This window comes from Aquila chrysaetos, chromosome 4, assembly GCF_900496995.4.
Source record: "Aquila chrysaetos chrysaetos chromosome 4, bAquChr1.4, whole genome shotgun sequence".
In the NCBI taxonomy this organism is placed as follows: Eukaryota; Metazoa; Chordata; class Aves; order Accipitriformes; family Accipitridae; genus Aquila; species Aquila chrysaetos.
The window spans coordinates 47997338-48009737 of NC_044007.1; the positions used below are offsets into that span (position 1 = coordinate 47997338).

The 12400-nt window shown below is 41.6% G+C and overlaps 1 protein-coding gene across 5 annotated transcripts in view; it reads left to right on the top strand.

Moving 5' to 3' along the window:
• The first annotated feature begins 6638 nt into the window (after positions 1-6638).
• Positions 6639-12400, top strand: part of LOC115340622 (ras-related protein Rab-10-like) — a 32569-nt gene continuing 26807 nt past the window's right edge. For all 5 annotated transcript variants that reach the window (XM_030012481.2, XM_030012483.2, XM_030012482.2 and 2 more), the window contains exon 1: positions 6639-6958. In XM_030012481.2, coding sequence (XP_029868341.1) covers positions 6640-6958 — 319 coding nt within the window. In that variant the 5' untranslated portion in view covers position 6639. The remainder of the gene's footprint in view (positions 6959-12400) is intronic.

The following is a 12400-nucleotide window of genomic DNA, read 5'->3' on the forward strand; positions in this document are numbered from 1 at the left end:
TTCATTTGCCTTTGAAATAAATAATATTTTCTAAACTTTTGCAGCAATGTTTCTGCTAGGAATATAGTGCCTGACCTTTGAGCCAATATAATTTATTGGACCATCTAATAAAATTGGTATAATAGAGTAAAGAATCAGGACTATGATACTCTTAGACATGTTCTGCTAAAACCTTAATCCCTTTTTTCTCAATTTATCATGGTAACACACAGTTTTATCAGTAATAGCTAAACAATTGTCTTTCAGTTTTCTCTTATAGTAGTTTCTTTATTTGAATAATAATTTTCAAGATTAATATAATCCTGGAAATACACAAAAAAGCCCTGCATCAAAAAAATCATTTTAGCATTTTTTCTCTGAAAAGATGCTTTCTACCACCAAACTAACACCCATGTAATTTTTAAGGTCTGGTTGTTCCAAATGAATCCTATTCTTTTTACAATATGTTTCAACTTTTGTTGCAGAGAGTCACAAAATGCTTATTTGGTAATTCATAGCAAAACACTTAATTTTTATTGAATTTAGAGAAGAGGCTGCAGGCCATAGGAGACACAACCTGACAAACTTCCTGGAAACCTAGAAAAAAGAGAAGCTGCTAACTTGCATCCTGCAGATGGGCAAAGCATTTATCTAAAAAAAGGCTAAGAGTGAAGTTGTGAAATTATAGACAAGTGGCCTGATGTCAACGCCCAGAAAGCCAGGGATAAATATTTTTTTTGTAAACTCACAGAGCTGAAAACCTAGTCTTGATGAAGATGAGTCATATCAAACCTAATTTCCTTTTCTCCTGGAGTTACTGGCTGCTTAGACAGGAGGCACCTTAGTCTATGCTCTCTTCATTTTTTTGTGTGGTTTTATGTGCATTCTGATGGCTTTTGAATGGCAAAAAATGCAAATATAATATAAATAAGAGGTACATGTAGTGCTTGAGACACCTGAAACACTTCTGAGCGGTGTGGAAACTCCCGAGTGTGCAGCTGGGGGTGTTCACCAGGGCTGCGCAGCATCTGCTGCAAGAGTTCACTCCACATGGTCAGTAACTGCCTACCCAAAGACATCATCTCGTTGCCCCCCTCCGCACAGATAACTATTGGCAACCCAGCACATAAAATATTTCAAACATTCCTATCTGATAAAAACACATTAGAGTAATCTTTATGAAGTATCTGGAGGGTAAATGAATCTTTTAAAGAATTAGCTTTTAATATCTTATTGTCTAAAGCTCTACGTAGGCAACAAAATTAATTACTAAATTTCTGTGGGCCCAGCAGTTTCCATTTAGCATTTGTGCAGCAAGGTAACTTTTGAAGTTCCTGATATTAATTTAGAAATGTAACACTGAATAATGATTTTGAAAATCTTGACCAGACAATTAAGCAGCGACCCAAAGAAAGCACAGTTTTGAGTAACAGGGAAGTCAAAGAGACTCTGGGAGGAGTATATGTATTTAAAGTTCGTACTCCTCAGGCTGTTCAGTGAGCAAGGCTGACAGTGAGTGACTGACAGCAGTAGATCACTCAGATACTAGAACTGGTCAAAAGTTTGGTTTCCCAGAAATTTCAGTTTTCATTTCATTCATTTCATTTTCAATACCAGTGTACTGGTATTTCAGTACTAGAGATGAGGCAGGCTCAAGCTAAGGGAAAAAAATAACATTCGTGACCCTGCCATAGATGTTGTGAGTTTTTCTGAGCAAACTTCAGGTATAATCAGGATTTTATTAACTATACAGATGGCAGTCAGTATGGTCTCTTAAAACAGCTATTCCTTCTGCTGCTCCAGATTCAGAAAAAAATCATATGCTGCAGGAGAAAGGGTACCTTTACTGCTATGGGAACTCTAATATTTTTAATTTTTAAAAAGTGTTCTTAAAGTTGCCGAGCGACAATTTTACTAGTAAGCTACTAAATATTCATAGCTAACAACTTCTGTGGGTCCAAGAGCAAATGTTGGACAGGGCTGAGTGCCACACTTGCTTGGTCTCTTTGTTGGTCTCAATTTTAAGTTTTTTAAGAGGTCAGGACCCCTGATGTAAGGCTTGGATTACTTCAGTTTCTCCTGCTAATATATGTCTTCCTTATTAGGTCAGAAATGTGACTCTGAATCTGGAGGTATCGAGGGATACTCTAACTGAAGATAATAAGCTAACCCAGTAAGTAATGATGACTTCTATTGTTAAGGAAAAAAAAAATTAAAAGCCCCTAGAACTCCGAACCAGGTCATAAGCAGCTATAAACAATAGGTACCTCATTGCAATCACTTTTCAACAGCATTTTTATCAGTAACCCCACATGTGAGTCATTCAGACTCGGAGAGGTGCCCTGTTCTCTGATGAAATCTTAAAAATTATATTCCAGTTTAACAGTGAATCCTCTCTCTTAAATAACTAAAATACTTTACAGTTGGCCCAGAAATTTCATTTAAGGATTAGTGAACCCTGTTTTGCCTATCATGAGTAATTTACCTCACTTTTGTCCACTTAAAAGTCATTTTATCTTAACGCTAACGAAAGCAAAGAGTTTCACTTCGGTCACTTAACAGAATCTATTCAGTGAGTAATCTTGACACGAGCAGCGACTTAGTACTGAGGATTTTAAATCCAAATTAAACCTTGCTCTTTCTTCTCATTACCATTTTTAGCTTACACCTTCAGTTCAGGAAAACTTGCATGAATATGCTGCTAATATTTGTAATTGCATTAGTATTCTAATATTCCATCAAAATAATTTCAAATGGAAATACATTTAACCTCTTTGCAATATTTTGTAAGCTTTATTTCATTAAGGAGGCTGTGGAATCTGTAACGGTACCATTATGTTTCAGAAACTGGGCTGTACTTCAACGCTGCTGTTTCTTCATCCTTGGTTTATAGTTACATTCATCTCCTTAACTGTTTGGGTTTTTTTTTTATAATGGTTGCTTGCAAGAATGTCCAAAGCAGGCTTAGTGACAAGATTATGCTGGATGTTTTGCATGAAATATGCTGCTGAAGAATCTATCTGGTTCCTTCCTGCATTCAGAGTAATTTTCAGTAGTTTCTGTAACTGCACTGAAGAGTTAGCCCACCTTTTGTAGGGGTTTGGCTGCATGAAAAATCAGTTGCTGTAAAAATTCATTGACTCATCAGGAGAGATTGGGGTAATATGCCACACTAAAGCAAACTAGGAGGTGAATCCCCAAACTTGTGTGAACATTTTGCAAGTTAAAAAATATGGTATTATCTTCTTTGCCCAAAGTCCTCCAGTACTCTGGGAGTAAACTGAGCAGTTATTCCTAAACTGAACATTCCAGATAAGAAGCAAAAATGTATGATATCTACAAAAGTAACACTAATCATTTACAAGTATTCAGTGAAAATGAATGCAATGTTGTAACAACCCAACATTTTATAAAATTAAATTCTAATAATTCTAGTCATTTTTGTGTGTGAAAATGAACAGGTCTAAATGCTATTTAAAATTATGTTGTTATTATTATTACTATTTGTCACGTTACTGGAAAGATAGAGTCAAAGAAATGGAAGTGAGCAATCAAAAAAGCTGAATGAGAGGCAAAGACATCCTTTCCAAGGATATCTCAGTGAATATCATGGAAACTTTGTTTTGTGCTTTGCACTGATTGTCTTGTAGCTGCATAGTCATTATTTTCAAGTCATTAGCTTCATTAAACTAACTTTACTTATTATTAGCTCTATAAATACAGTAACATCATAAAGTTTACAAAGATCCAGAACTTTTTTATAAAGCATGAAACATGAATTTTAAAGAAAAATCAAATTTCATTCATTGAATGGTAGCTTTTCAAGGAGCTGACTTTTAAATGGTTTTAGTCGGTGGTAAGAGATGGAAAGACTGTCCCCTTGTGGATAGGAATATGAGGAAAGTGATACTGTAACTCACTGATAGCAATGGTAACCCTGGGCATTTGGAGTTTTGTTAGGAAATTAGCTAGAATCCTGCCTTGCACATTGCTCATAATCAACACTTCAGTGTACAAAATACTGTGGAGAGCCTTTTAATTTAAATTGGTTGGCCTGACAGACAACAGAGGGTAAAGATTGAGCTAATGTAGCATCATTGCTAACACCATCAGCCCAGGCTATCACCTAAATCTAACTGCTGTAGGCAGCTGCAGTGTTGCCCTCATTTGGAGAAAGCTATTTTGTGAAGAACAGTTTCAGAGCAGAGAAGGGGAGAAGGCTCCACAATAAAGACGAAGTCTTATGGTATATCTATAAACCAATGTGCTGCCCACATGCATGCGTCTGCCAAACCCATGCTAGAGCATCCACCTACAGGGCGAAGTACCAGCCTTGTCCTCGCTCCTGCAACCGCACTGACAGAAGGACTGGAGCAGGATTGATTCACAGCTGGCTGCAGACACCCGTCTGTTGCTGCAGATGTCAGATTATCCATAAGTGTTACAGATTCCCCATACACATTGTCACCTCTGATCCATGAGAAGTACCAGAAGATGCCTGATCCATGAGAGCTACCAGAAGATGCTAGCACCCCATCATTGCTCAGATCAACAGTAGCTTCAAATTTCTGCACGGGGAAGCAGAACTTCACAGGGCTGCTGAGATAGCAGGGGATGTTTCTTATAGGAAGAGTTCTGGTTTATGAAGTTCAGTCCTTCCCTGTTGCAGGTGGTTATAGCCTCCCTAACAAATTCATCTTGTTCTGCCTTTACTAAGATTTTTCTCCCAATTACCTCAATTGCAAGAATTTTCTGAAATATCATTAGAAACCTCACAATTTTTAGCTTGGCCATATTCATGGTCAGTGTATAGCTATTCACTCTATTATCCTTTTGTCTAAGCAGCTTTTTTTACCTCCTTATCATTTAATCCCTGGCAGAGAGTAATCACACTCCCTCCTAGGCTTTGTTTTGTTAAACTAAGCAACCCACATGCCTGCAGCTTTATTGTACAGGACAGGCTCCCCACATGCTTTCATAATGTGATGTGTTGGCTGAAAGCGTCCTGTAGGGTGAACTTCTTCTGCCAACAGTCATTCAAGAATGTATTCAGTCTCACCAATACACAGCCTTTCTCTGTCCCTAATGGAAACACTTTGACTGATGCCTTCTTTGATAGTAGGGGTTTTTTTACACAGTCACATCTCAAAGGTCACTCCTAAAAAGACCGGCTAACTCAGTAGTTGATTTTATCAGTCATTTGCTACTGATTATTTCCCAGCTTGCAGCAGAAATTCTCATTCTTCCAGAAATGAAGGAAACTGCACTGATTGATTGAGAAACAAGTTGCTGCCACCCTTTGAAGATCTCCTACCACAAAGTCCTAAAGGTTTGTGGCTAACCAGTCCAATAGTGTCAAGTTGAGGTGTGGGTTGGTGTGTGGTTCAGAGTGGGGTGATGGGGAAGTAAGCCTGAAATAATACTTTGCCTTTGACAAGAAGACGCCCCGAATTGTGCTAGGTGGAACTCACCCAGTCATAAATTGGCCTCCACAAAAAGCAAGTATGTTACATCTACTGCTCTGTGATACATGAATCGATTGAGGGGTTGCTTGAAGGGTTGAAGATGAAAATGTCAAAACCTGTGGGGAGTCATTACAGGCCTAGATAGAAGCAAATAATTTGTAAATGTCTGTTAGTACTTTTAATTCAAATATATCCCACTCCTAAACTTGTGACACTGGACAAGTTGAGCATGCACATCGGCAAATAGCCAAGGGCCCTATCATTTGGGCAGTGTGGGATTCTGGTAGAAACATCCAGACATACATGGGGCAAGTCTACACTGTAGATATACAAAAAAATGTGTATATTACAGGTCACTTTGACTGTCAGATGATAACGAATCAAAAGTGAAAAAGAGGAAATACTTAAAACCGATTTCCCCTGCCTCTGTCTGTAATGCTAGGAAGTAATGAGAAACCAGACTGTTTATTTCTGTACTTCACGGGGGAATTGTTATGGGGGTTGTGAAAGTTCCCTCTTTCCTCCCCGGTGATGCAACTTCACGAAAAAAAGCGCATCTTGGCAGGATTTCGTAACCCTAATTGAGGGCCACGGCTGAAGCGCAGCATGGGGAAGCCTGCAGAGGACCTGCAAGGGGTCTAACGCGGCCCCGCTGCGCAGCGATGGAGGCTGCGCGCCAGCGGCTGTCACCTGAAGCGGCTGTCTGTCAGTCACCTGAAGCGGCTGTCAGTCACCTGAAGGCAGTCGACGGCCGCGAAGGGAGAGCGAAGGCCCGGTCTGGAGAGGGCGGGCGGGCACAGCCCTGGTGCCTCAGCACAACGGCGCCCGGCCGCGGTGGCAGCTCTGGGACTGCTGCAGGCCACAGCACCGGCTTACAGCACGGCATTACCTCGCGTCAACCGTTTTGGTCGCAGTTTTTATCTCTTTAGCAATCACAGGAATTAAATAACTTAGGGCTTGACCGGTTTCGTATTTGCTATAGCACGTGCGCAGAATTTTGGCTGGCGTAACGACGGCAACGTTCAGTCGGATTGCAAAAAGCAGCAGACGGACGCTCTACACTTGAAAACCGGTTTAAAAAGCCGACTTCGCTCCCCCGCAGCCCGGCTCTCCACAGCAGCATCCGGGGCTCCGTGCGGCCCGCCCCACCTGCGCGGAGCGGGTTGCGGCGGCCGCCCCGCAGGCGCCGGCGGAGATGGTGCCCGGCCCCGGCCCCGGCCCAGCCGCCGGCCCCCCCCCGCCCGCCCCCCACACACACCCCGCGGGCGGGGGCGGCGCCCGCTCCCTCACAGCGGGGCGGCCCGCGGCGTTGCGGCCCCCGCCCCGCCCCGGCCGGCACTCGGCGCCCGCCATGGCGGGGCTGGGGCAGGGGTGTGCGGGGAAGGCGCCGCTGCTGGTGAAAATCGTGATGGCCGGGGAGTCCTGCGTGGGGAAGACCTCCATCGTGCGGAGGTACACGGAGCCCGGCTCGCCGCCCGCCGGGGCTCCCACCTCCTCCTACTTGGCCACGATCGGTGAGTGACCGCGGGCCGGCGGCGGCCCCCAGGCAGCCGGCCCTGCCGGCGCCCTCCCGTGCCCGCCGGGCGCCCCCGCCGGCCTGCCGCCCCTCAGCGCCCGCGCCCCGTACCCCCCGCGGTGCCCGCCAGGCCGCCGCACGGCCCCCGCAGCCCGCCGCGAAGCGGAGCCCCGCCGGCGGGCGGCTGTGTGGGCACGCCCGCGCTCGCCGCACGCCCCGAGGGACTGGCGAGTGTCCCAGTGGGCCGGCAGCCGCCTGCGCGCCCGCTTGGCTCCCTCACCGCCGCGGCCGCGCCTCATGCCCGCAGGCCGCGGGGGCACGGTGCGGACGCAACCTTCCCGGCACTGGCGGCTCGGCACTGCCCGTCTTGGAGCTGTCGCATCTCCCTCTGTTAAGCTGTTGGGTGTGTCCGGCCACGTCTAGCAGCTTAAACCTTCGCGGAGGTTTGCCAGGGTGTCGGGAAACGTGTCAGCCTGGCTCCCGGACCTCCTTGTGCCGGCCGTTACGCGGTCCTTGCTGTTTGTCTGAGGCATTCGGAACCTAATCTTTTTTAAAAACTTTTGAAAACAACTTGTTTCTTAATGTTCCTTGTTGCCCACGACTCCGGACGGAGGCCCTGCTGCTGTACACCTCTGCAGGTGCAGAGAAAACGGTATCTACCTCAAAGAGTTGTCAGACATCAGTAAAATATCCAGTTCCTCCATCTTGCATGCTAGGAAATGATTTAACCTTGTGCTAATAATTTTAACGGTGTAAAGTCAAGATACCTTCTACCATAGGTAGCTGCGTGCATGATCATTAAAGCAGAGCCATTGGTGTGATGGAAATAATTAGCCCTGCCAGACCAAGGCAGTTTTGTGCTGCGCCACCATGCTGTCTTCCCACCACCTCTGCAGATGGGGGGTAATGGGGAACTCCCCACTGCCGTGGTACGCCAGCCCCACGGTGCCATGGGGAATGGCAAGTTGACTGTCCACGTGCTGAAAACGGGGTCATCAGCATGAAAACCTGTAATGTGGGTGCGGTGGTTTGATTTGCCCTGGAGATTTTCCCAATTTCTGATTGGGAAATTCTAATTTTTAAAAGTTTGTGTGTGTGTGTGTGTGTTAAGAATGCTTTTTCATTTTCTGTGCTCTTGAAGAGAAAGTATGAACAAGAAGTTGCATGCTCCTGCATTTGGAATATGCATGGCTCTTTTATACATTTTTCGGTGTGGGAGGAGTTGGAGTAACTGAGTAAGTTACAGGTAATAGCTGTGGCAGCAGTTGTCCAGGGAATTACTTAATGTATGTGAGATGACTTGACCTGCCCACATGAGAATTGCTGAACTTGAACCACTTTTTATTTTCTTGCCCATTCTTGCAAAGCAGCTTCTGAAACCAACACGAACAAAAAGGGAAGAACACAACTAGCAGTGAAGTCATGAAATTGATCCTTACAACAGGCAACTTATTACCAGGCTTAGCAAGGAGTCCCAAAGAATGGCCGTGAAAATAAACATCAGCTTTGTTGATGCGTTTTATATTGGAACATAGATTCCTGACCATGAGGTTGTTATTTTGAGACACAATTTCTTTTACTCTTAATTCAGTCCACTGTGGAGTCAAAAACTCTTGTATGGTGATAATATTAAGAATATATTTTCCAAGTTGTGGGTTGAAATACTTTAAGGAATAGTTAAGATAAAAGAGTTTTGTGGCAGTTATGGACTGAGATTAAACTTAGTAGTTTTATTACTGTTCCTGAAACCTATTCTTGAGAGATATAAAAACTTTTTAAGCAAATGTTTATCTGAAATGTAAATGAATCATCCAAATGTGGTATTTGTTATCTGAATGTGATTTTAAATTAATTTCTGAAATACCGTGTTCCATTTAGTTCCATCTTAGGAGGTGTATTAGAGCTCAGACTTTTAAAACAAATGGGATTGTGAGTGATGGCTTCCGAAAGACTAATGTTGGAAGTTTCTTTTTAATGAAGTCGGCTACAACCGAGAGCATGGCCTATAGGTTGTGGCCCATAACAGTGTAAAGGAAGAAGACACAATGCAATGGTTTTTCTGTTCGTGATGTCTTCTCCCTCTTTGTTGACATCATCGAAACAAATACCTGTTTTCATCTGGATGCCTGTTTCATACAAGCTCAGTCAAATGATCCCTGCCTGTCATGCAGCCTATTGAATGCTCATCTGATGTTAATTGATTTTTCACCCTACCCGTCCAGCTGGAACGGTGATTCGAGTAGAGGGAAGATTATCCAGGCTGTGCAGTCTCTCAGCCATCTGAGTTCCCTGACAAAACCATGTGCCACCACCTTCCTTAGTGGCAAAGGGTCATAGGCACAGAAGTTAAAAGGTTGTTGAAAGTCTCATTTCTGTGTCGTGATGAATCACAGGTTCGTGTTACTAGGAAAAATCCTAGTGTTATTGCCGGGGAAAAAAAAAAAAAAAACCCAAACATTTTGTAGTAGGCTCCAGTAGTAGTGAACTTTTCTAAAATTATGTATTTTATGGAAAAAAAAATGCATCCACAATAAATTTTCATTGAAAGCTTTTTATGCAGCACTTAAACACTCAAGGCTGGGTGCCCTTCCTCCTCTTCAATTACACAGTTTGGGTAAATTATAAGCAGTTATAGTTTTCTAATTAAACTTATACGCATCATAAGGCAGATGCATTGTATTATGAATAGACTATAAAGAATAAATGTTTTTGTTTAAACAATGGCATTGCATATAAAGCCATAGAGAAAGTTTATGAACAAAAAACCCCTTTGTATACAAGTGAACAGAATTCTGGTCTCACAGGCTGTGAGTTTGTTATTTTGCTGTATTACAGTGGCTGTGGTCCTGCAGCACACATGTTTTCTGTGAGAAATGTTTCTCTAGTGGTGTGAGTCCTCCCAAACCTGTCATAGTTGAAAGTGGTGCAACTCCCACTTTAGGATTAAAAAAAAAAAAAAAAAAAAAAAAAGATAATTTTATTTTGACTTTTTCCTCAAAAGGAAATTTCTGCTTTTTAATGCCTATATTTAAAAAAAAAAGAAATTAAGACTGAGGTTGCAAATTCAAGTGATTTACACATTTTTTCTAATGCACGATAAATTAAGAGAACCAGTTCTGCAGTCTGCGTAGATTCCCTGATACTCACTTTAGAAGAAAATAAAGTAGAGTTAATCAACAAAAAATGAACCATATTGAAGTAGAGATGTCCTGTGTTAATAACACTAGTAGTAATCTGCATCTTAATTCTTTTTTTTTTTTTTTTTTTTAAGAAGGATGGATTTTTTTTTTTTGTCGCTCTTACTTTCCTAACAAACCATCTTATCCCAGGAGTTGTTCTTCTTACCAAAACAGTAATTATTAGTACTTGTGACTGCTCAGATACCAGTCCGCTTCATATATTCCTTGACATGTACAGGAAAAGAGTCTGATTCAAGTAATGCACCAACAGCTGGTAAAGGTTAAGTATGGGTAGGAGTAACACGGTGGAAACTCAACCCACAACATCTCACTGGGCATTTGCCAACTGACCAACTGCTTTCCTGTTTCTAGAGTTGAAGATGCTGTGTGACAGTAAGTGGGCTAGGTAGAACCTGCACCTGGGCATGGACCACCCTCTGTCCCTGCTATCACTTGCATCCTGCTAAGCTGCTCAAACTCATATCTTCTCTGGATAAACATATTTTTTTTAGTCTTTTATATCAGGAACTTGCCAGCTGTATTGGGGTGAAAAGTGTGTTGTAATTTTCTCTTTGAAGAGGACTTTTGCAGATGGCCAACGACTATTTTATAGGTATTGAGGGAAGAGAGGAGCAATTCACAGCTGAGTTCCCCTGCGGCTGACTATCTTGATGCTTTTTAGACCTAATTGTCTTTAAGGTGCCTCAGTCCTAACATTGGCATATTTATTATTTGGAATATAAAGAAAAGAAATTAATCTCATGGCTATAAAACTTGGAAATAACAACTAGAATTTGAACTTCTACCCAGCATACCTCTTCTTGGTTTTATTTGACAGCTTAAAAGAAGCAAGTACAAGCTGTTGCATTCAAATAACATTCATCTCAAGAGCAGTAATCAATGCTCGCTTTGTTATGTTGATCATGTTGTATAATACATGGGCCTAAAAGCATCTGAAATCTGTGAGCTGTCTTTGGCATTGTATTTCTCATTTTTCTTTTCTGTCTTTCCAATTTGCTAAGTTTGCTGGAAATTTTATATAAAGACATGAACAATTCATGCATGCAGAACATATTGACTTCTGTTTTTCACTAACATTCATTGACCTTTTAGGTCAATAAATTTTGAAGTTGACTTAAGAAGTCAATAAGCCTTATTTTAATTTAGATTAAGTTTTAGTCTGATTCAGCACTCTGCTTCCCTTTTTATAAATAAAAAAAAGCTTATAGTAATTTATTATTAAAATGTATGTCAACTAAGAACTGTTTCCCCTAGGTCTGGGAATCCTGGCTGGATTCTAATTTTTTTATGTATTCCCAACGCACCATTTGAAAGTGACATTCCAGCCTTCCAGCGCGTACTCTGTCCCTCTCAACTGCTCTAACATCAGCTGTAGAAAGTGATACAGATAATTAAACAAAACCATGTGAATGTTTTCCATCACGTTGGAATTTCACCTTACATGAGCAAATTTGACTTAAATTACATTTCCATCTGACATTATTAATTCCATCAAGGAAGCTTTGTGTAATATTAATTACAGATACCAATTATATTATTTCATCTTTCCTTTCCATTGGAGCTTCAATAAAAATTCATCAAGTGGAGGACATGATTATCATAATAATTTTAAAAACCTACCTAAACTCTTTTACCACACATACACACAGAAATGTTAATAGCATTGGAATCATGCATGTGAGAGTGTACTTGTCAAAGTTTTGTGCACAATACATCCATCAGTAAAACGGAAGGGAGCATTTCCTTTACTGCATTTTTGGTTTATTGCCATGGATGCTTTCCTTTGATGAAGTCATTTGGCAGACAGGTTCTTAGAGAAATCAGTGCAATGGTATTAACTTAAAATTTTTGTGCTTTTTCAGTCTGTTTAGTTCTTTCAAATGTCATTACTACTAGTGAAAAGCCACTCAAGTCATGTTAAGTAGCCATATTTTGACCTTATGGAATTTTGACCATGCAGTATGGCCAGCTATTGCAGTGTCACCTTAACTTCACTTAATATAATTGACAAAAATAGCCTTATTGTTTTTCAGTGGGAAAAAAAAATGAGCAGAGAAATTGTAGAATGGTATTTCAAATTTCAGCACTTGAAGTAATTGGAAAAAAAATGGTTAACTGTGAGGAAATGCATCACTCTAAGATGGCAGCTGATAGCTGGCAGATTCTAATATTAAGATTGAAGCTCCAACAACCCATAAATCCAGGTATCATCTACCACATTTGGAGTACTAATTTGATAA